Source organism: Drosophila subobscura, chromosome E, assembly GCF_008121235.1.
Source record: "Drosophila subobscura isolate 14011-0131.10 chromosome E, UCBerk_Dsub_1.0, whole genome shotgun sequence".
Lineage (NCBI taxonomy): Eukaryota > Metazoa > Arthropoda > Insecta > Diptera > Drosophilidae > Drosophila > Drosophila subobscura.
The window spans coordinates 748,589-772,534 of NC_048531.1; the positions used below are offsets into that span (position 1 = coordinate 748,589).

The following is a 23,946-nucleotide window of genomic DNA, read 5'->3' on the forward strand; positions in this document are numbered from 1 at the left end:
AAAGAAAGAGTGAAGAAGGCTACAATGGCCCTATACACTTGCAAAAAAGCCATCGCAATAAAAAGGGGCATGAACCCACGTATAGTTCAATGGATATACCAAGCTGTAGCAAAACCAATACTGCTCTACAGAGTCACAGTATGGTGGCCAGCTCTGTCAAAAAAGACAATCACCGCTCAACTGGCAAACATCCAACGAACTCTTTGCATCAGTGGCGCTCTCCGCACCACACCAAATGATGCACTAAATGCCATCCTATGCCTGCATTGCATAGACCTTGCAGGGAAGGAACAGGCAGCAAGGGCAGCAATACGTCTACGAGATTCGGACCTATGGACGTCACGACCATATGGTCACTCAGCGATCTTTAGGGACACTAATATATTACCTCATAGGACTGATTATTGCGTTCCCAGAGAGTACACAGCCACCCCATTCGAGGCTATAATCCCCCCCAGAGAGGAATGGCTCGAGGGCACACCTGTCCCAAAGGGGGCCATAAACATCTTTACAGATGGATCCAAGCTAGATAACAAAGTTGGCGAAGGAATCTACTCCGGGCAACTAAATATGAGGCATTCATTTCGCCTTCCAGACCACTGCAGTGTCTTCCAAGCGGAAGACATTGCTATAAATGAAGCGCTAATATGCCTTCAAGAGATCGCAGTCGCGGCTACTCACCTCAACATCTATAGTGACAGCCAGGCGGCACTGAAATCACTAAGCGCGATTTCGTCTTAGTTTTATTTTCATGCACACAGCTTAAAAAAAATACATATACTGACGTATTATTGGGTATAAAAGTATTACAGACCTTCAATAAAACTTTTTGTACACTGAACTCGATGAGTAACGAGAAGGGAAGTGTGAGACGCTTCTTACGCGTCACAGCTCTTATACCCGGTATTCAGTACTACATCTGTACCTTAGCGGTTTTTTTTTTTTCAAATTTTACATTTTTTCTTCATTTAAATCTACATTACTTCTCACGCCAACACGCTGTTGTAGCTCGCCCCTCTCCTAGAGCCACACGCTACACGAAGCAGAGTGTGAATGAGAGAATTTGCAAAAAATAAAATAAAACTGCTGGACAAGGTGGGTTTAGCCACTGCAAAATAATTGTTTCATTCTGGCTATAATAATGATTCAATTTGATCCCAATTCGGTGATCTTATAGATATGGTCATTCCCTACGGAATGGCGTTTTTTCTTTTTTTTTATTATTATGGTTGGTCTTGTCTCACTGATGAAGAATATACATAACTTTTCCATTTCCAGAAAAAGTCAAAATTGAAAATTGAGTTTTATTTTTGAGCATAAAATAATAATCAACGAGTAATCAATTTTTGTTGTTTTATTTTATTGCTCAAAAAATAATCATTATTGATTGAGTAGTAAAGTATAACTCAAAATTAATCATTATATTGTGAGTATTTCGAAATAACTTGAACACACTCAAATCATGGTGGATATGCATAGATTATCCTTTAGGATGAATATTGGCACAATTCTGCCAGCCTCAAAGATGCCGCAAGTGAACGATTTTTTTATTTAAAAAATTTCAAATAATCATTATTTGCAGTCCCTGCCATAAAGTGCTAGGGTCCATTTTTTGGTTGCATCAATCAGCTTCTCAGAAAAACAAAGTTCTTACAACCAGATGTAAGAGACTTAAGTTATGTGAAAAAAAATAATCGCTACCTTTGAAAAAAGCTTTAAAAAAATACCAGACTTTAAAAATTCTTTAAAAAAAATGTTCTGCCATAGAAAAAAAAACCATAATTCATTACAAAAAGATAATGCCCGATATCTATAAAGGTCGGTTTGGTTTCTTGAGAACTTTACTTGGGTCTTTGATTCATGTATTTTGTTATTACATATTCTTACCAATTGCCAAACAATTACTTGATTACACAACTATATAACTATATAAACAACTACTTCTGAAGGTTGGACAGAAATAGACAGAAATTCTCTTCAAAAAATTTGGACCCTTGACCCTTAGAGTCAAGACCCCTGAAGAACAAATTTTAAAATTGAGCATACTTTTTTAGCATAGGCACTTTTTTTCCCATGGCTTCGCTTTATTGTTGACTCCCATATCCTTATGTATATCCATATATTATTCTGGAAAGCGAATAAAGGATATTGTATGTATATTTATGTATGTACATATGATGCATAAATATTTAGTTATCCATTATTAAGCCATACCTAAAAGGATATTGACTGTCATTTTAATATTATGTTTTTATAAACAGTTTCAAATGTGGTTTTTATTTAAAAATATATTAATTCTCAACACGGCCGATCGCTTTATAGTTATACATACACGTATTGAGGATAGAAGTCAGAAATAAGATTTGAACTAGTAGCTATGCAAAGCAATACAAAACTAAGATAAATGAAAGCCTATGCATGTCATGTAGGGTTGTTCCGTTTGTTGGATCGTAATCGCGCAAGTCCAGTCCGCTCTTCCTCTTCGTCGCTTGTATACTGATGCATGCTAGTCCCGCTGACACCACCCACACGTACAGATGACGTGGCCTGCATTAAATCTTGGTCGGGAGCGTTTCGATTCTCGTATAGCAACACTTGCAGTGTTTCTTCGTAAATACGTGCCTCAGGAAATTCCACTTTAGTATGTTTTCGATCAGTTGCATAAACTATAGAGGTACAACACACTTCAGCAACCTTTTTCCCGTGCCCGTAAAAGGACCAGCAACATATTTCACTTGGACCTATAACATCTTTGATGAACAATATACGTTCGTTGAAACGCAAGGAGAGCTTGTCGAAAAGTTCAATATTTTTTAATAAATTATCATCGGATGTGCTTGTGTATGAATACTTGTTGTTTTGTCGCTGCACCACTAATATTACAGCTGGTTTTGAAGACGCGCTAATGAGAAGTTGCTCCTCTTTTTGAGAAGTTATCAATGGAATGCGGCAAATAGGTTTTGGCTCAATATGTGCATGTAGTGCCCGTTCACATGACATGGCAAGCTCGGTAATGCAGTAGTATTTTGATTCTGCATGTAGCTCAGCTATTTCTTTGTTAGTTTCGGGTAATGGGACACTGCCATCCCGCAAAAAGTTGAGTATGATTCCGAAGTGATTTCCACAGCGATCTATTAATATCCAACCTGCAATGCGATTTTTCATATATTACTGAATGACTTCAGTGAATGCACATTAAATACCTTCCGAATCAGTTAACACCTCCATCCGACCACTAAACATAGCGCTTAGCATTGTATCATTATGTTTTGTCAGTGTTCCAATTGTAGTATAATACAAGCGACCACCAACATTTAGCTTCACATACTGAGATGAATGACCTTTTAACAACACTTTTTGATCACCGGACATGACTTCAGACTTGGCATGCAGAACAAGTTGGTGGCAACTTCCCACAGGCTCCAAAATCACTTTGTCTTGTAAAGCAGGTCCTAGGAGGTCTTCAATACAGCCAGCTACTTCTTTTGCACCTTTGACGCCAACGCCCTTTTGTTTGGTGCTTTTGCAAACGCTATCTCTTGCGTTGCTTACGCCCGCACAATCCTCAGTCGCTAAGGGATCAATTTTGACAAATGTATTAGCAACGATGGAAAAAATTAAGGCAAATTATGTTACAGTAGTTTGCTAAACTAAATTATGTATACATCTAAAACGGACAGTAAACAAAATTATATATCGATATCAATATTGATTCCGATACTTTCCATCCGTAATCTCATCTAAAGCCATGACGAAACTATAAAGGAGGTCTCGTCGGCAAAATTAAGAAATTTGTACGAGTGAAAAGTGCGAGCGAAAGGGCTCTCGCTGTAACATTCCGCATTGACAAGCAAACGAGCACTGACAGTAAGAAAAAGCAGCGAGTAACTCTGCCACCGACGAGCCCTCCTTTATAGTTTCTTCATCATCTAAAGGCTAGTACTCAGATCGAAAAACAGGGCCGCTGGAAATATCAGGGATGATATTCGTATGGAACCGATAAGAAATTTTGCGCGCACAAGTTACTTTCTAGCGTCTGTACGCCAGGCAGTACTCAGATCGACAAAAAAAACAGGCCGATTAAATCTAGAAAGTCAGTATCTTGTGGTATTGATAGTATTTGTGTGGTATTGATAGTTTTTGTGTGGTATTCGTTGGTATGTTGCCAGCAGTTCGACAAATACAAATTTGTTTTATATTCCGATAGGGTACCTTGCAAACAGAGAGTAAAGTCTCAATCAAATGGAGGCAACAATGCCGCTAAAGTGGAAAGATAAATGACCACCGTGCTTCTAAACGAGCTTAAGGCCATCAAACGGCAAAAAAAGGAAAAAAATATAAAGATTAATGAGATTATTTTGAATGTTTTTGCATTTTTAATTATCTATCTTTCCTGCATGTTCGCGACCTGTTCGGTTAAACGCGCCGCGCATCATGCGGCAGCGTCCCTCGGTCGGTTATGCGGGAGGAGGTCTGCGTTCAGCTGGGTTCCGCGCGTAAAGAAAAGAAGATAAATGCTGTCATAATTATGAAGGTCCAGCAGAATTCTTAAAGAAGATAGGGACCAATCTGACTTACTTATGTTCAACTGCAGAAGATGATCTGTTTCACGAACTTGATAAGTTCTTAAAAGATCTAGTACTATCAATAAAAAAAAACCATTTAAATATGTTTGAGTACAAAAAACGAACTCAAAAATAATGATTAAATTTTGAGTTTTATTTTTTTGAACAAAAAAAAGGCAAAAAGTTAAATACTTAAAAAAATATGGTTACATATTCTTACTAATTGAGTCAAAACAAACGGCTACAAAATGTTTTCAACAAAAAATATTCTCATAAATTTTGACACGAGGAAGGAAAAAATCAAAACAAGCGCAAGAGGGCTAGAAAAGAGCATTAAATAAATACGATTTAAAAAAAAATGAATGCAGTCGAACGTAAACTTATTATATGGATATAATTCAATTCATAAAGAGATAAAACATATGTTTATTGAATTTCTGTCCCGCCAGAACGGACTTATCCAATAATGAGGTGCTTTCTTCTTGAATTGTTGTCCTCCAAGCTCCATATTCACTCTGAAATAACACACTCCGCCAGATTTCAAACAAAATTTGAATTTTCACAAACAAAAATTGATTCACAAAAACCTTAAAAAACACTCACAACAATCGGAAGATTACACTACCCGACACGATTTTTTATTCAAGGAACCAAACCTACTTTTTATGAAAGATATGTCGCTTAGAAATGGTCTGATGACAATTTTTTTTTTCTATGGCAGAACTTTTTGTTAAATAATTTTCAAAATCTGGAGAAACCATAATTCATTAAAAAAGTTGTAATGCGATATTCATCAGAAAAAGTCGGTTTGGCTCCTCGAGGATGACAATTGTCTGATGACAATTTTTTATACCCGGTACTCGAAGAGTAAATAGTGTTTATTGTATTTGTGCGAATAACGGTTGTATGTAACGCACAGAAGGAAACGTTTCCGACCCCATAAAGCATACATATGTATACATATGTATATTCTTGATCAGCATCAATAGCCGAGTCGATAGAGCCATGTCTGTCTGTCCGTCTGTCCGTCCTGATGAGCGCCTAGTGCTCAGAGACTATAAGAGCTAGAGCCACGAAATTTTGCATCCAGACTTCTGTATGCTCACACTGTTACAAGTGTAAGCCACGCCCCCGCAAAGGTCGAAAACCTCCCAAATCTAAAATTTTGAAGATAAAAGAAAACTTAAAACGCCATATCTATCAGATCACCAAATTGGGATCCGATTGGATCATTATTATGGCCACAATGAAGAAATTAATTTGCAGTGGCTAAACCCACCCCGTCCCGCAGATTATAATTGTTTTTTGCACATTCTCTCATTCACACTCTGCTCGCGCAGTGGCCGCACACTAGCTGCCGGCCGTTGGCTCTGCCCCTGCCGTGAGTCTGCAGTGTGAGCAGTGTTGTTGATGTAGATGACAGATGAAGAAAAAATAAAATTTGACAAATTACCGCCAAGGTGCAGATGTAGTACTGAGTGCCGGGTATAAAAGTTGTGACGCGTAAGAAGCGTCTCACACGTCCCTGCTCGTTTTTTTCTATGGCAGAACTTTTTGTTAAAGAATTTTGTTAAAGAAATCATATCCATCAGAATAAGTCGGTTTTGGCTCCTTGAGGAGCCGATTATGTCAAGTAGTCTAATGAGACAAATACCAAACCACATTGAGAGAAGTGCAAACACAATATAGACGTCACAATAAATTAAGGTAAGTCCTACTTGACCCAAAAAACACATTAAAATCGCGAGTATGTACATATACTTATAAGTAAAGTGGTGATATATGAAGAATAGTATTTTACCACATATTTGCAGACCAAATTAAAAAACAGCAAAGATTGCATTATTTTTTTCCGTACATTCTCTTGAATGTACGAATAGTCTGCTTGATCTGTGCCGAAGAGCAGACCGCTAAATATTTTGGATGAGGCCTCATTTTCAGGTAGTTGCACTCTTCCTGCCATCTGACTCATGTAAGAGTTTGTTGGAGTTGTTGGTAATAATGTTTGACAGTGTCAATTATGAGCAGTCGCAATTGTCTCCTTTTCAATGTTCTATGTTGATTTCGATCATTTCGCACCTTTGTAACTGATATTCACGAAAAAGCAAATTGCCCATATGCAAATTTATGTTATCTTCTTCGATAGTATGACCTTTCTGTTCGACGGTGCAACAGGGACTTTGGATCTTGCTTTAAATGTTTCCACAAACAAATACAAACACTTTAAAATGAAATAAATACAATCTAAAGACAAATATATTTGTACATCAAAAACTGACAGCACATGCAATTAAACAGCTAATAAGTGGTTATATGGACTTAAAAAGTAGTTTACAGCCGATTCGCAAACATACCTTATATGCAACGTAAGAATCGTTTGAGCCGTAATACACGTGTACGTGAGCGGCAGCGCCTCAACATACATAGCCCTTTCCTAGGCTGTGCCGAGCTCTGATTTACCTGTATTGCAGAAAGTATCGGAATATAAACCTATTAATCAAACTAGATTTAATTCGCCTTTATTATTGAATTTTAAAGGCCAGCTAGCCTCGGGCACTTTTTGTTCCTGCGAAAGATGGCATACAAATATACATATGTATGTATGTATACTTATGTCCAACAACGAAAGAAAGAAAAAGGAAACAAATTTGTTTTTATGAATATATTTATGGATATAAATCAAAATTGGATTTTTCATTTTAGGGAAATTAATAATTGATGATGCAAGATGCAGAATACAAAAAAAAAATGTACATGGTTGATCTTCAAATTTAAGTAAACTACATGTATGTATGTACATATGTGTACAAATATAAATTTCTTGGTATACGCCTGCAGTTAAAGATCTTTAAATGTTTTTTCTCAATTGGTATTTAGCTCAAACTCTAAGAGCTTTGGTTTGAATGAAACAAATTTTTAAGTAAATGTTTTATATATAATCATAGTAGTCGTGCACTTTCTACTGCTTGAATCCAATAATAGCTTTTACGACGATGAGACGACAGTAGATTCGCTGTCTGCTTTGACGCTGAGGCATTCCTTCTGTTCTACAATTGATGTTGGGCCACTTACTTTGTCCGCTTCTGGTTCATTTTCAGTCTTTAAACGTTTTGATTTATTGGTTGTTTTATCCAGATCAGCTTCTGGTGCGTTGTCTGGCGAAGCACTTCGTTTGAGCATGTTATCATTTTTGACATCTGCAGATTGTTCATTTTCCTTTCTGGCAAAAGACACATCTTCCGTTTCGGCTGGATTAATATAAGTCGGAAGCTGTTGAAGTTTAGGCTGAAACTTGACAATTACGGCTGTCATGTTATCACAACCAGTTCCGTCTCCCATAGTATTTGGCGCCAAACAGTTGTCAAAAAGCTAAGTTTAAAGATTGTATTATTGAAAATGCAACTACAGTATAAATATTATATCATGTTACCTCTTCGCAGATGTTAGATAATTTCTTATTTTTATCTTTTAGTCGCATTCGGACAAAATCAACGACTTCTTCACTAGACATATAGTTCCATATACCATCGCATGCCAGCACCATAAACTCATCGGTAGGCGTAATTATTAATTTCTTTACGTCTGGTAGGGCGGATATCATTTGTGCCTCAGCTGGAAGTTCCAAATTTGTTTTGTAGGCATGATCGCCAAGGGCTCGAGATAAATTAAGGCCACCATTGACACGACCATCAAGGGTAACACGTCCACCTGCTTTAACAATCCGCGTGGCCTCCTCATCGTCTTCAGGCTTGTGGTCGAGACTCATTTCAATAGTTTTACCATTGCGGGATATAACACACCTTGAGTCGCCTGCGTTCGCCACATACAGATCACGGCCATGCAACAAACAGACAACAGCAGTACATCCACTGTCTTTGCCAGGCTCTTCAATCATATTCGCACAAAACTGATCATTGGCTAGCTGATCCTCATCTGCTTCCTCTTCATCGCTTATCTCGTCGTCCTGGGGATTTTTAGATTAGGTTCACGTAAAATAAAATGTTTGAGAACTTACGTCGTCTTCATCATCGTCCTCGTTTTCAGCCTCATCGTCCATGTCTTCATCAGAGCTATCCGCAGTTGCTACTTCCGGTTCCTCGATTATAGCACTTTCATCGTAGTCTGCATCATCGTCAGTCGATTCATCGTCTTGTGTAGCATTGAGTTTCTTTGAATTTTTCTCAGATTCCTTGCTGGTTGATGAAATTACGGATATGTCAGGTTTGGATCCTGTTGAACTGACTAAACTACCATTTTCATTCGCGTCACCGATGTCGGTAGACCCAGAAACTACAGATTCTACGGGTACAGTATCGACTGCTTTTAAAACCTTAGATGAAGTAACACTTCCATTCTGATCAGTTGAAAGCTTTAAAGTTGAGCCGCTCCCATTCGTCTTATCAGTGTCAGTTGCACTGTTTATTAAATCTTTAATGCTCTGGTTGGCGATGGAATTGCTACTGCTTGTCACTGCTGATTCATCTTCAGGTTTCGCTGCCTTAGAATGGCTGGGACTTGGACCGGGGACCTCTGATAGAGAAGCAGCTGCTGCTGAAGCTGAGGTTGACGAGCCTTCTGGCTTAGCTGTTGGATCCATTACAGCCTTATTAGCAGCTTCGGCAGCCACTGCTGCAGCGCGACGACCACGCAAACAAGGCACTGGCAATTTTGAGTTTTCCTCCACTTCGGTTTTTAGTCTGACCAATTCGTGTGTTTGTGGAAGTCCTTTGTATTTTTCTAGTACTTCGTTTAATGGTAAATTGCTCTCCTCATGTAACTCAGCTAAATCTTCGTCCTCATCTTCCTCGTACACTTCGGCATCTTCACCATCGACAAAGTTGTGTTCGCCGGCAAGTATTTTTAGTATGGTTACAACTGGTGGATCGAGCAATGTTTTGTCGAATCCCAAAAATGCATCTTTCAGAGCCTGTACGAACTGACCTTTTTTGTAAGCATCTAGGTTTTTAAGGAACTCAGGCAATTTGTCTGCACAGTACTGGGCCACCTCGGCTCCACCATGACCATCATAAACAGCAAAAAATGAAGTATTGATATCAAAATTTAAAATAGAATTGTGCGCATCCTGTAATATCATTAATTGTTAGTGTCTTGAAACGTATTTGTCTCACACCCTTACCTCTTGACTGTTGCGCCAGCCCTGCATTGAGCTAGAACCTACTGCCAGCAAGTCGTTCACTTCATTCGTAGACGACTTTTCCGTCTTCGGATGCGACAAGTAAGCACCCATTTTGTGTAATCAAATATTTCGATGCTTACAAAGCTAAGAACACAAAATTATTTCTTTGAGCCGCTAAGAAGGCCGATGTCTCCTCTGCTGTTTCTGATTTCTAAAACGTTGTGCGGAAAATCGATGCCTAGCCAACGCACGCGTTGCTTTGCCTTACAATTATTTTAGCGCCGCCGGTTGAGAAAAAAGCCACTAAATACAATTTTCGATTTTTTTAAATTTAAGTTGAGAGACTCACTTATTTTTAAATCTCATTTGGTTATGAGTTTTAAAGGAAAGAAATTGTTTTTTTTATTTGCGATTCTTACAAAATGATGCTATATATGTATGTATGCAGTCTGACGCAGTTATCGATAGAATATACCGACCCTCGGAAATATATCAAAATATACCCTTGCATTTTCAAAATATACCGTCGTCTAAAAAGGGAATTCCTCGATTTTGATGTTCTATTTAATATTATTAGCTTGCAAAGACATTTAACACTGAAACAATAATTTAATCCGATTGAAGAATCAATTTTTCTTATTTTAAATACTCTTTTTTATTGGATTACCTAATGACCCTATATTTTATATGAATTTTTCATTCAAATCACCCCTTCAGGAAGCAAATGAGCTTTCACGCTGCGACATTTGTGTCAAAAACTAAGGTGTCGACAACAGGTAAAAACGTCACGAAAAATTCCAGGTGCGCAAGGTAAATTACACCAGCGTTTTGAATCCTCGATGATGCATATTCAGGAAAAATAATGATTTTGATTGGTTGATATCAACTTTCAAACTCGGATTTGGTAGGCAATTACTACCCCGGAATCATTTTTGCGCTCCGATCTAAGAATTTCTTTCCTTCCTTATATTATAAAACATTAGTTTCCTTTATTATCACACTAGTTTGAATGAGCTCATCTATCTCTCTCATCTTTCTCTGCAAGTTGCAAAACCACCGATAGCTTTACATCTGCGAGTAATAAAAAAGCTTAGCAAGCCTTTAGTTCAAAATGCTGGTCAGGGAAATTCTCTCCAGTCAGATGCTCTACCGCATGGTAGAATTACTAATAGGTAACGTCGTCAGCTGAGTGCAGGCCCATAAGCTTATTCACCACGCTCTCTCAGCTCTCAGAGAGGCAAGCTATCTCTCTCTAGCAGATAGCAAACGTTTTACGTTCTGCACTCTTCGTTTTTAATGTTTCTGCTGACAGCAAAGAAAAGGTGTTCGATAATAAATGAGCTAAATAATGGAGCTAAAATACTTCCATGCAAAGTTTTGGATCGGCACAGCAAACAATATTTTGCAGACATTTTCATTTCTAAAAATAAAAAATACATCCAAAATAAAAAAGTACTTGCATGTACAGTACTTAATTTCATTGTCTTCCGCTTACGCCTTCATTCGCAAGCAATGAAGAAAAAGAAGAAGAAGACAATGAAAAAATTCGTGCGCTACACAACCTCTTTCGTCGACGTTTGGCAAACGACTGACAAGATTTATCGGCCTCGAATGAGAAGCACTGTGGTGAATCCGTCACCTATTAGTAATTTCACCATGCTCTACCGTACTCATCAAGAACATATTTAGATATATTGCACGCTGTACAGTCTCATTTCTGCGTTTTTACTATGAGCACAGAAATTCGCGCTTTTACTTGAAATCATTTTTATACCCGGTACTCGAAGAGTAAATAGGGTATATTGTATTTGTGCAGATAACGGATGTATGTAACGCACAGAAGGAAACGTTTCCGACCCCATAAAGTATATACATATATTCTTGATCAGCATCAATAGCCGAGTCTATGTCTGTATGTCCGTCTGTCCGTCCTGATGAGCGCCTAGTACTCAGAGACTATAAGAGCTAGAGCCCCCAAATTTTGCATCCATACTTCTGTATGCTCACACTGTTACAAGTCACACTGTTACTCAAAAAAGAGCCACGCCCCTTCCGCCTCCGCAAAAGGGCGAAAACCTCCCAAATCTACAAAATCTGCAGAAAACTAAAAACGCCATTCCGTAGGGAATGACCATATCTATCAGATCACCAAATCGGGATACGATTGGATCATTATTATAGCCACAATGAAGAAATTAATTTGCAGTGGCCAAATCCACCCCGTCCCGCAGCATTCACACTCTGCTTCGCGCTGTTTATGGCCTCTACCCCTGACACGTCTCTGCCTCTGCCTCTGCGGCGACTCTGCAGTGTGTGTCTATAGGGGAGGGTGGCGAGCTAAAGGAGCGTGTTGGCGTGAGCAGTGTTGTTGATGTAGATGACAGATGAAGCAAAAATGTAAAATTTGACAAATAACCGCTAAAGTGCAGATGTATTACTGAGTGCCGGGTATAAAAGTTGTGACGCGTAAGAAGCGTCTCACACGTCCTTTCTTGTTATACTTTCTTCTTAGTCCTTATATTATAAAACATTAATTTCCTATATAATCACAAATGCAATTCTTTTTCAGGTTCACAATTTTAACAGACGATTTTTCTCTTCGATTTTCGCGAATATATATATTGAATACATTTGTGTTCGTAAATCTATTTCTAATGTTGCTTTATATTCAAGTCACTTCAGAGAACATTCTCTCACACGAAAGCGTTTGATACGAACAATATAAGGCTTATATTATAAGTCCATTGCACGTGACGGTGGTCGGTGGTAGTGCTCTGCTGCAGGCGCTATTACATTCATTCGGCTCTTCTAACTTTCGCGGCAAAAGTTGTTGCCTCCAAGGACGAATCAATCTATAAAAGAAAGACGATTATATTAACATAGCTAACAAGAAGCTAATATAAGAGTAAAAATAGGTATTTAAATATCTTAGATCGTCCGCAAAAGGTTGTAAGGAATTTTTTTCTTACTGCTTTTGTGGGGCAGCGTGTTGTCAAATTGATGCAATTCTCCTTATAATGTTGATACTGCAAGCCTTGAAATAGGCAACGAGCGAATTTTTGATTCTCCATAAAAAAATTGTTGTGTCTGGTGGAGCCTTCCACTTCTGTTTATTTTTTTTTTTTTTTTGATATTTAATCGCTACAGCGAAATTGGTTGGTCGCAGAGATGAGTCCGCATTGACCAGGTACTTCAGTTTTGTGTTGAATATTATAAAAAGTTACTGAAAATTTTGAGCTCAAAAAAGAGTTGTTTGCCGAACGAACACTAGAATTAGAATGTATTTTTTTTTTTTTTTGATATTTAATCGCTACAGCGAAATTGGTTGGTCGCAGAGATGAGTCCGCATTGACCAGATACTTCAGTTTTGTGTTGAATATTATAAAAAAGTTACTGAAAATTTTGAACTCAAAAAAGAGTTGTTTGCCGAACGAACACTAGAAATAGAATGGTATTTTTCTTTTATATCTGTTTGAAATCGTCTCGAAAATGTGTGGAAAGTGTTACCTTCTCACATATACCGTAATATACCGAACAATTGACGAAGTATACCTATATATACCGATATACCGTCCACCCAATTTCGACAAGCAAACACGCACGGAACTCTAATGGTGCGATAACGAAGCGATTAGGCAGCCGACGGTACCACCTTAAATAGTTTCATCATAGAACAACGATAGCAGAACCCCGATACTATAAAAAAATTTGAAACCTCAATAAGGAGACAAAATGTACGAAAACCATTCAAAAGATGACAAAAAGAAATTAAAATAAAGAGATCAGTTTCAAAAGAATAATCAACTCTGCAATTATATTCAATTTCAATTATAATGTCTCCATGCTGAAATAGTGTCTGCCACTTCGCTGAAAATCCGTCCAGGCTCTGTTGAGGAGGCGGCTTAAGCGCTTAAGCCTAGTACTCAGATCGAAAAAAAGCGCCGCTGAAAAAATCAGGGATGATATTCGTATGGAACCGATAAGAAATTTTTGTGCGCACAAGTTACTTTTTAGCGGCTGTACGCCAGGCAGTACTCAGATCGACAAAAAAAAACTGGCCAAAATAATCTAGAAATTCAGACGATAGTATTTTAAGGTATTGATAGTATTTGTGTGGTATGGATAGTATTTGTGTGTTATTCGTTGGTATGTTGCTAGCAGCTCGAAAAGTATAGATTTGTTTTAATATCCGAGCAACAATGCCGCTGAAGTTGAAAGATAAATGACCACCGTGCTTCTAAACGAGCTTAAGGCCATCAAACGGCAAAAAAAAGGAAATAATTATTATAGATTAATGGATTATTTTGAATTTATTTGCATTTTAAATTTGTTTAACTTATTTGAACGCCAGTATCTTCATGTTGCCAAGACACAGACCCGGCTGGGCTGTTAACAAAATTTTTAAAGTTGTTTTCCTTTTGGGACCAAGTACTGCTGCACAGGGTCGTGCCTATGGGCGATGGCGACAATCTGGGCTCGAAACTATTCAATGTTGAATAGAAAGGGTGCTTGGAGGCGCCGTTTTACAACTTTGCAACGGCCGCAAATATTTCTTGGCACGGCCTTGCTGCTCCACCAATCAAAGAAGTCTGCAGATGTTACTCCCAGCCATATGCAAATTCTCTGTCATATTTTCAAACTTGGAATATGTAAAGGGTATCGTTTCATGGGTTTCCATAAATGAACACATATTTATATGATTTATAATACTCAAATGTATAGACAACGACCGTCCTGGATTCTTTCCTGCAGATATATGTTTAATGAAAGTTGTCGTAGCTTATTTCGTTGATTGTCCTCCTCCTCCGATCATGCAAGAGCCGCCAGTCTCACTAAAATAATCTCCTGCATGGATCCATTTTGCATTTATTGTTTTATTAACCGTTTATTAAATTTTCAAAAAGGTAAACAAAACAACACAGCTGTCTGAGAAGTGTAACCGTACGGAATGCGGTTTTCACCTCTGGTCACACTCTGCTGCTAGGAAAATGTATTGCACATTTTGCTAGCAAGTTTGTTTTCGATCCGAGTACTAGGCTTAAGCCAGCACGAAAAACAGTGTACCCAGAGAGCATGCACTTTGTCCACTTTGGGCATACTAATACAGTGCGAAATATACGGTACTTTGTGTCACAAGATTATCTTGCGTGTCTGAGTACAGGGCTTTAAATTCAAACATGTTGATTTTTGTTCTGTATTTTTAAAAAAATGTTAACTTTAGGAAAAGTCGAAAACAAAAATTTAAAAATGGTGTCCTATATTGTTGTATGTACTGATGCATTGTTTGGGATTATCACAGATACCTTAAACGACCCCAAATTATTGCACCTATACACAACAAAAAAATTACACAGGATATCAGTTTTGTTCGACTTCTACTGAGTTTTTAAAATCGAAATTTCGTTAAAAAAATAACGCACAAAAATCAACATTTTTGAACTTCAAAGCTTAATATTTCCCAGAAGATAGGCTAAAAACCACACAGTGTTTGGGTAAACAAAGTTCTTTACAAGCAGATCTAAGATTCTTAACCTACATATATGAAAAAACAAACCGCATTATTCATCGGGTCGAGATAGAGGATATTAGTCCGTCTGCCCGTCCCCAATCGTGTGCCCACTCTCTTGTCCGATTAGATCTGGGAAGCCTCCTTAGTTCACCAAAGAGTTCACCAAAGAGACCTTAAAATCAAGACTATTTAAAAAATCTAAAGAAGTTGGTTGTCCTTCTCTTTCTAGTTACTTAATAGCTCGGTCAAATTTCACTATTCATAATGGTCAATTATAGGATATTAACTATAGGAACTACCTACTTCAATGCAGGATACGTTTTTCACAGGACCCTACACAGTTTTAAAGCTTTGTAAACAGTAAGTGTAGAACGTCCAAGCATCCATCCTCGCTAAAATTTCTAAATACTTCGGCAAACAATGATCATGATAATGAATTTCCATATTTTTTGCACAATTTTTCCAAACAACTTATTCTCAGGAAAATTACTCTGGACATACATATTTCATCATACAGTTTACCAAGGTCCAACGGCATTTTCTGCCCTTTCTTAAATAAAGCTCATTACTTCATGATCTTCGATTTGTTAAGCCGGTGTTTTCAACGGGCCCTGACTGAGTTCCCGGCTGTGTACTCAGGTACTATGCACTCTATCCTTCCATTCGTCATGCCCCCCCACCTGGAAGTAATCTTTTATAATTCCTCTCCATGAGAAAGGTAGCATCTAAGTTATCCGCTATTCCTAAAATGTTTGAGAAAATTTTAACTCCGCACTTGCAACCTCTCTGCAAATCACTTATACATATGTATGTACGTCTTAATAATAATCTTTTAGAGTTTACCTTTGCCATCGAAGGCTTTCAAGCTCACTTGCGGGCGGATGTTATTTACACTGATATCAGTAAAGCATTCGATTCTGTAAACCACTCTCTGATTGCATAGAAGCTTGACCTTCTGGGTTTAATTTCCCTCTCGCTTGCAATCATATCTCAATAACTTTCAGTCGTGGTGTTGTGCAAATATGTTACACCTTAATGCCCCGAAAGTTTTTTATTTCCTCTGTTTGTTCTATGTTTTACTACATACTTAATTAATTTCAAACAAATTGTATAACGAATTATTGTTACGTAAATTAGTCCCGCAGGACCTTACTAAAGTACAAGTTTGTCCTGCAAAAACTGATAATGAAATTGTTCTAGAAAAACTTCTAAAAATTGTTTATAAAATCCACCGAACCTATGTTTGACGACTAGTTCAAGTTTATTTGAAGTGCTAATTGCAACAACATAATAAATGATGATATCATACTGCATTAACAAGCTTATAGAATCCCAAAACTTTAATGCAAGGATACGTGAAATTAAGAATATCAGTAGTGATAAAATTAGTCAACATAATTGTTTGTAAAGATGCGAGGTAACATACATACATATGTACATATGTACATGCATACATACATATGTATGTATCATTTTATCATTAGGTTAGGTTAGGTTGAGGCGGTCGTCGGGATTTCACAATCTCGACACACTTAGGCCGGTTTCGGCCCGTTGTGATTCCGCAGAACAGATGTTCTACTGTCTCCTCCTCGTCCTCGTCTCTACAGCTTCGACAAAAGTCGTTATAGGGGGCACCCAGCCTATTTGGTTGCCTATCAGCCAGAGCCCTGTAAGAGAGCGAACGACTACGCTGCACCTACATACATATGTCTGCTGAGTTTACATATGTAGTTCAGCGGTGCGTTTTTTCGAGATGTCTGGCCACGTTTGTCGAGTGATGCGACATCTTGGGACCATTTGCCAACTGTTGTTTGTTTGCAGGGTATAGTACTCCTTTATTTTGAGCTTGCAAGTGGCCATTGGCATACGTATTTCCTCCTTATCTTGGTTAAGGGGGAGTGTAGTGCCGGATCTGGCCAACTCGTCTGCTATGCAGTTGCCTTCAATGTCCTGGTGTCCCGGGACCAATATTAGGTTAATAGCATATTGGCATTGCCATCTCATGTAGAGATTTGCGACAATTTGCCACTGTGGTCGAATTCGACGAAATTGCGCTTAGTGATTTCAGTGCCGCCTGGCTGTCACTATAGATATTTAAGTGAGTAGCCGCGACAGAGACCTCTTGAAGGCACCTCAGCGTCTCATCTATCGCAATGACTTCCGCTTGGAAGACCCTGCAGTGATCTGGAAGGTGGAAAGAATGCCTCATATTTAGTTGCCCGGAGTAAATTCCTCCGCCAACTTTGTTATCAAGTTTGGATCCATCTGTAAAGATGTTTATTGCCCCCTTTGGGCCAGGTGTGCCCTCTAGCCATTCCTCTCTACGGGGGATTATAGCCTCAAAGGGGGTGGCTATGTACTCTCTGGGAACGCAATAGTCAGTTCTATGAGGTACTATGTTAGTGTCCCTAAGGATCGCCGAGTGACCATAGGGTCGTGATCGATGAGCATCACCCAGTGGCGGTCCACCCCCAGGTCAGTCAGGGTCGCCGTTATGGCTCCTGGCTCGACGTTGTTGAAAGCTCCCTCAATATCAAGGAATGCCGCTAGGGAGTATTCCTTAAGGTGTAGAGCTTTCTCTACACCTGAAATTACTTCATGTAGGGCCGTTTCCGTGGATTTATGTAGATGTAGAGTAAAGTCCGTTGCATTTTTTTTTTTTTAATTATCGTTTGTTATCGTGTGTGTTCGAGATGTCCGAACAGTTGGTTTGTTGTGCGACCTGGGGGCCTGGGAAGAACTCAGCCCTGGGATGACTGGCTAGCCGGCCTTGCCCCAACACCAAAAACAGGTTCGTAACAAATCTACAGGTTGTTTACGGAACGGAGTATGGAGGTAAAATATATCTGGAAATGAGACTGAGGTTCGGATAAACCTGAATTCTGTGTGGTATGTACTGGTAAGCTTGGGCCTGGCCAAGCTGTCGAATTGGGTACGGATGTGGACGACTCACGGGATGCTGGAGTACCGCGATGCAGCAGCGTGTGGTGACGGGCTCCACACGTGACGCAATTGTGGAGTTCCGTCGAGGTTTTATGGAGCTGATGGCTGCCATAATGGAGGCAATGACGCCCCTGCGCCAGAAGGTAGAGCTGATTCAGGATCTGGTCTGGGAGGAGGATAGAAACGGCAGAGAAGGCGGTCAGACGGCTCCGGAATTGCGAAGGCAGAGCATCGGCGCCAGGCCCAAAGGTTACATGAAGAGCAGATTCCCCAAACGACTCCAAGGAAGCCGGAGAGACGGAGCCAAAATTGGTCTTTCATGGGGGATGATGACGAACTGGATCCGAGACCGGAAATACAGGAACGGAAACCAGCTGGAAACGGCGGAGCACGGAGACGCCCTACGCCCTTCGAGAGGCGAGACGGGTGGAGGATATCCAGCCAGAGTCGCAGCTGTTGGAAGGAGAAAAGAAGGAGAAGAGGATACTCACGTGGAAACCGAGTGGGTGTGAGCCTACGTTGGGCGCTGCAGCAGCCTAGAGAAAAGCCGTTAGTATCATTTCCTTCGATTGTTTGCGAATAATTACGGCGTCCATGTACGCCTGAATTTTCGCTAGGTGTTGCAGTGGATTTAGCAGTATTTTTTTGGAGGTTGGCAGGGCGATAATTGAAGGGGCAAGGCGATCAACGGTGCCGGTGAGAGAGAGAGGGGAGAGTAGAAGAGAGACTCGAAAACATTGCGGGATCCACAAGCCAGCTCACCCACACCCTCAAAAATACCATGAACTTGGTTCAAGGGCAATAGAAGAGAGGGGATCAGCTGCATTAAGAGGGACTGCATAGACTCAGCTAAGCTGAGCATGCAGTTAGTGGAAAAATAAACTCGGCAGCGTTAGATCGTTTTTGTGTGTGACCGTGGAACAGAAAATCGGTGACCAGCCGGACAATCCAGAGGATTTTGAACCGCATCCAAGCAAAAGGAAAATATAGAACAGGCTGGCCTCCTGGATTTTGCCAAATTTCCATCCCCCGGCCCTCGGAATATTGGTCACGTCCCTGCCCGGGCGCGAGCCCGCCACAACAGCGCCACCAGAAAATTAATTAAATACGCCTGGATGAATACATAAATACATACATAAATATATATTAAATATAATATTTAATTTATTGCCGTCCCCACATATACATATTTATCCACCATATTTATGCAACAAATTGAATGTAGTCATCGTATTTATATTTCTGTGTGGAAGAGGACCAACGGCGACATGGAGAAAGGCCGCCGCACTTGGGAAAGGAGATTCATAGTTGTTTTGAGTCGGATCTCAAGTAGAGTACGCCTGAGGTAGAAATTCGGCACCTCAGACTTGTCCACGTCTGTGTAGGCGAGATGTTTGTCCGTTAGATGTAGAGTAAGGTTAGGTTAGGTTAGGTTGAGGCGGTTGTCGGAATTTTTCAATCTCGACACACTTAGGCCGGTTTCGGCCCGTTGTAATTCCACTTGGATCTAATTCCTCTTCTCCTCCCGTTTGTCACGATGTCAGCAGTGCTTCCATCCAGATGCTCTCACAAAGTTTGCTATCTTCCTGGGGCCTATAGTAGACATGTCTGAAATGTCGTTAAGAAAAAGTGAGCCTAGATATCTTAGTCTCCTTCTACTGAGAGCCGGACAGGAGCAGAACAGATGTTCTACTGTTTCCTCCTCATCCTCGTCTCTACAGCTGCGACAGAAGTCGTTATAGGGGGCACCCAGCCTATTTGCGTGGTTGCCTATCAGCCAATGCCCTGTAAGAGAGCGAATGACTACACTGCACCTATGTCTGCTGAGTTTACATAGTTCAGCGGTGCGTTTTTTCGAGATGTCTGGCCACGTTTGTCGGGTGATGCGACAACCCGTGACCATTTGCCATCTGTTGGTTGTTTGCAGGGTATAGTACTCTTTTATTTTGAGATTACAAGTGGCCATTGGCATACGTATTTCCTCCTTATCTTGATTAAGGGGGAGTGTAGTGCCAGATCTGGCCAACTCTTCTGCTATGCAGTTGCCTTCAATGTCCTGGTGTCCCGGGACCCTGTGACGCCCAGCGCCGCAACACAAAGCGCAGGCGTCACAAGCTATATTTAAATAAAGCTCACATATAATTACACATTCAAATGCAAACAAAAGAGGCGCGCGCGCCATACCAACCGCGGACGAACGGCCACACTAAAACAGCCAGGCGCAGAACGCGTTAGGGCTAAACCCAAAAATCCCGAATGCCAACAGCTGATCGCCGGCAATATAAGGAGGATCACCGGACCGAAAAGTGGCAGTCCGTCTGGGCTAGCCTGGCAGTCCACCTTGGATAGACCGGGATTAACCTCCCAATTTTGCTAAGCGGTGCTAACGACAAAGTATTCTACTTTGCCGAGCGGCCTGCTGTACATACCCTCAGAGCGTGTTCAACCTCTGAATCCTCCTCCCCGAGTGTACTTCTACCTCGAACTCCCCACCAGAGCGTGCTCCACCTCTGAATCCCACTTCCCGAGAGTGCTCCACCTCTGCGCCAGCCTTTCCGAGCGCGCCCTGCCCCTCGGAATCCTCGACAGAGTGGGTTCCTAACTCGATATCCTCACCCGAAGCGGGCTCCACCTCTGCGCCAGCCTTTCCGAGCGTGCCCTGCCCCTCGGAATCCTCGCCAGAGTGGGCTCCAATCCCGGAATCCTCGCCAGAAGTGGACTCCCATCTCGGAATTTTCTCTAGAGTGGGCTCCACCTCTGCTACTCGTCTCCTCGGAGTGTGTTAACCTCCGCAACCGAATTTTCTCCTCGGAGTGTGTTCAACCTCCACAACCGAATCTTCCCCTCGGAGTGTGTTCAACCTCCACAACCAAATCTTCTCCTCGGAGTGTGTTTAACCTCAACAACCGAATCTTCTCCTCGGAGTGTGTTCAACCTCCGCAACAAAAATCTTCTCCTCGGAGCGTTTCCAACACCTCCACATCACTGTCTCCGCGAAGAGCAGCCGCCTCCAGCCGAAGGAAGATGGCCGCCCGGCCCACCGAAGGGCTCCACATCCAATACTTTGTAAACTTAAGGACAAATAAAGACGACACTACTTTTACCGCCTAATCCTCGCCTAATTATTGATCTTACGGAAACCTCTCTTTCAGCTACCACATCCAGAAACCAATAAATTTCTGTGAACCCGGCGCGGCGAGCATACCCCGGCCGAAACGACGTCACAACCCATATTAGGCTAATAACATATTGCCTTGCCATCTCTTGTAGAGATTTGCGACAATTTGCCACTGTGGTCGAATTCGACGTAATCGCGTTTAGCGATTTCAGTGCCGCCTGGCTGTCACTATAGATGTTGAAATCAGTAGCCGCGACTGAGATCTCTTGAAGGCATATTAGCGCTTCATTTATAGCAATGTCTTCCGCTTGGAAGACACTGCAGTTGTCTGGAAGGCGAAATGAATGCCTCATATTTAGTTTCCCGGAGTAGATTCCTCCGCCAACATTGTTTGTCTAGCTTGGATCCATCTGTAAAGATGTTTATTGCCCCCTCCCGGGCAATTCCTTCCTTTCTGGGGGGGATTATAGCCTCGAAGGGGGTGGCTGTGTACTCTCTGGGAACGCAATAATCTGTCCTATCAGTCCTATATTTTTTGACAGAGCTGGCCATCATACTGGCTTTTTTGCAAGTGTATAGGGCCATTGTAGCCTTCTTCACTCTTTCTTTCGTGGTTAGGTTCCAATTTAACTTCTTGTCTATTACCAACCTATGGTAACTGGGACTTTTGCTAAAGGGTAACCTACATTGGTTTAGTGTTGGTGGGTTGAGCGGCGGAGCTTTGTACTTTTTAGTGAATAGTACAAGTTCCGTTTTCGATGCATTTACACCCAGTCCGCACGATCTTGTCCATTCTGACAATCGCGCAAGTTTGGGGAAATTTTCCCGTGAACATTAGGACAACGTCGTCTGCATATGCGACTACTTTGCAACCACCCCCCTCCCCCTGGCCCATCAAGTCACAGAATCTTATTGACCGCAATGTTCCATAGGAGGGGACACAGGACACCTCCTTGCAGGCTTTTCCCGCTTTCGGGATGAAGACAATTTCTGCCTTGAGCCATGCCTTAGGAATCTTTCCTACCTTTAGGATCTTTTTGAAGATACATTGTAGCCAGTGGATAGGTTGGTCCCCAGCTCTCTGAACTTGAGCTGGGATGACCTTGTCTGGACCTGGCGATTTGAACGGTTTGAAGCTGTTCACCGCCCAGCAAATATTCCGTTTTGTGAGTAGGTGCGCCATCGAGGTGGTTGGGCCTTCACAGGGGCGTTGAGGTGGTTCGGTGGTTGTGCACCCTGGGAAGTGGGTATCGAGTAGGATGTGTAGGAACTTCTTGCTGGAGTTGGTCCATGCACCATCTGTGCTCTTGATGTATCCTACAGAGGTATCTTGCGCAGCCTTGCGGCAATCCTCTTTTCGGCGTTTGTGAATCGTTTTGCTTCGGCGCTGGTCGATGGCCCAGCCTCCCCCTCTACTTTGCCAGAAGGTCGGGCAGCCGCAGTGTTGCTTAGCTGCCTCTCCAAGGCGTCAGTGTTGGGGGGTGCTGTGCCACCCACCCCAGGATTTGAGTGGGGCCCCAACGGGCTCGCACACTCGCTGTCCACCGGGCAGGTCTTTCCTGCTATTGAGCGGGTTTGGCCAGGCCTTTGGGCCGCTTCCTTTCCCTGCTTGGGATTGTTCCCTTCAGACTTTTGGGGAGTGTCTTTCTCATTTGTTTTTTCTGGTTATTTTTTCTTCTTTATTTTTATTATTTTCATACATTCTGATCCCACGAGATGCAGAGAAGGGAAACGGTCAGCCCGGGCAGAGATCCACGTTGCCCAGGTAAGGCATCATTAGAACAGGGGGCTGCCATTTCCCTGAGCTCTCCGTTCACGACTGGGCTAGTTTTTATACCGGGCCCTCAGCCAGGCTGACTCTCGGCACGGGTAGAATAACACCTTAGTCCGCCCCGGTTTGAGGTGTGTGGGTGGGATGAGGATAGGTGTTGTGTGGGTAGGGGAAGTGTGTGAGCTACTTATACGAGGCGGCACCACAAGCGCATCGTCAGTGTTGTTACTTCGCGAACACCCGCTGGCTGTTCGCTATCGGCAACCTGCGACCCGTCCGGTGGCCTCAGCTAGGCCCCCTTGAGCCACCTCGCGCTCGTTGGATTCATCGGACCACATGCTTTACAAACTATGTAAAATTTTTCGTCCAGAACCACATCTGGATTTGATCTAAGCCAAATTGAAACCTAGGAAAATTTTGCCGAGAAATCCAGAGATGGATTTTAAAACATAAATACCATGTAATAGTAAAGCTATGAAATACAAACAGCCATAGCAATAATACAAAATTGGTGAACTCTATTGCAAATATATGTACATACGTACATGTACATAACAAAAATGTACAAATTGGTTTTAAATTTACCTTTTATATCTCGTATCTTATCACCTTAGTTCGAAATCCGACCATATCATTCCAATTGCTCTAGTTTCTTAATTTCTGAATGATCAATCTTTGGCAAGTCCGTTGGTGAAGCGGATGCTAATAGTTCTGAGAATTATTAAAAGACTCTAGAGTTAAATTAATTGAATTAATAGTTTATGAATCAGAGGTTTCAGCTTAACAATTAAGAACGTATTGAACCAGCACAATTTCAGCTAAATATGTCGGCGCATATGTATGTACATATGTATATAAACGAGCTTATAGAAAATTGTGCAGATGTAAATAAATAAAAACCCA

At 41.1% G+C, this 23,946-nt stretch overlaps 2 protein-coding genes and 1 long non-coding RNA gene across 3 annotated transcripts; all 3 read right to left on the bottom strand.

Annotated features, from left to right (window-relative positions):
• Positions 1–2,243: 2,243 nt before the first annotated feature.
• On the bottom strand, positions 2,244–3,661 carry LOC117891315 (BTB/POZ domain-containing adapter for CUL3-mediated RhoA degradation protein 3). The gene is made up of 2 exons (XM_034796727.1): positions 3,204–3,661; positions 2,244–3,146 (listed from the first exon to the last, which is right to left on the bottom strand). Exons 1-2 carry the CDS (start codon positions 3,370–3,372, stop codon positions 2,422–2,424), a joined length of 894 nt encoding a protein of 297 aa, XP_034652618.1. The 5' UTR covers positions 3,373–3,661; the 3' UTR covers positions 2,244–2,421.
• Positions 3,662–7,389: 3,728 nt separating this feature from the next.
• Positions 7,390–10,129, bottom strand: LOC117892268 (probable protein phosphatase CG10417). Its single transcript, XM_034798390.1, has 4 exons — positions 9,703–10,129; positions 8,581–9,648; positions 7,996–8,529; positions 7,390–7,934 (listed from the first exon to the last, which is right to left on the bottom strand). The coding sequence occupies exons 1-4, from the start codon at positions 9,811–9,813 to the stop codon at positions 7,551–7,553; spliced, it is 2,097 nt and encodes a 698-aa protein (XP_034654281.1). The 5' UTR covers positions 9,814–10,129; the 3' UTR covers positions 7,390–7,550.
• A 2,171-nt stretch (positions 10,130–12,300) lies between these two features.
• On the bottom strand, positions 12,301–12,816 carry LOC117892275. Its single transcript, XR_004648714.1, has 2 exons — positions 12,672–12,816; positions 12,301–12,554 (listed from the first exon to the last, which is right to left on the bottom strand). It is a non-coding gene; the product is annotated as an uncharacterized LOC117892275 (long non-coding RNA).
• Between the last annotated feature and the right edge of the window lie 11,130 nt (positions 12,817–23,946).

Excerpts from the sequence above, each read along its gene's own strand:
- LOC117891315 (XM_034796727.1), bottom strand. The coding sequence starts at position 3,372 with ATGTCCGGTGATCAAAAAGTGTTGTTAAAAGGTCATTCATCTCAGTAT. Across the intron at positions 3,147-3,203 it reads GGTGTTAACTGATTCGGAAG|GTTGGATATTAATAGATCGC; the intron begins GTATTTAATGTG and ends ATCGCATTGCAG.
- LOC117892268 (XM_034798390.1), bottom strand. The coding sequence starts at position 9,813 with ATGGGTGCTTACTTGTCGCATCCGAAGACGGAAAAGTCGTCTACGAAT. Across the intron at positions 9,649-9,702 it reads GCTGGCGCAACAGTCAAGAG|GATGCGCACAATTCTATTTT; the intron begins GTAAGGGTGTGA and ends ATGATATTACAG. Across the intron at positions 8,530-8,580 it reads AGGACGATGATGAAGACGAC|GACGACGAGATAAGCGATGA; the intron begins GTAAGTTCTCAA and ends AAAAATCCCCAG.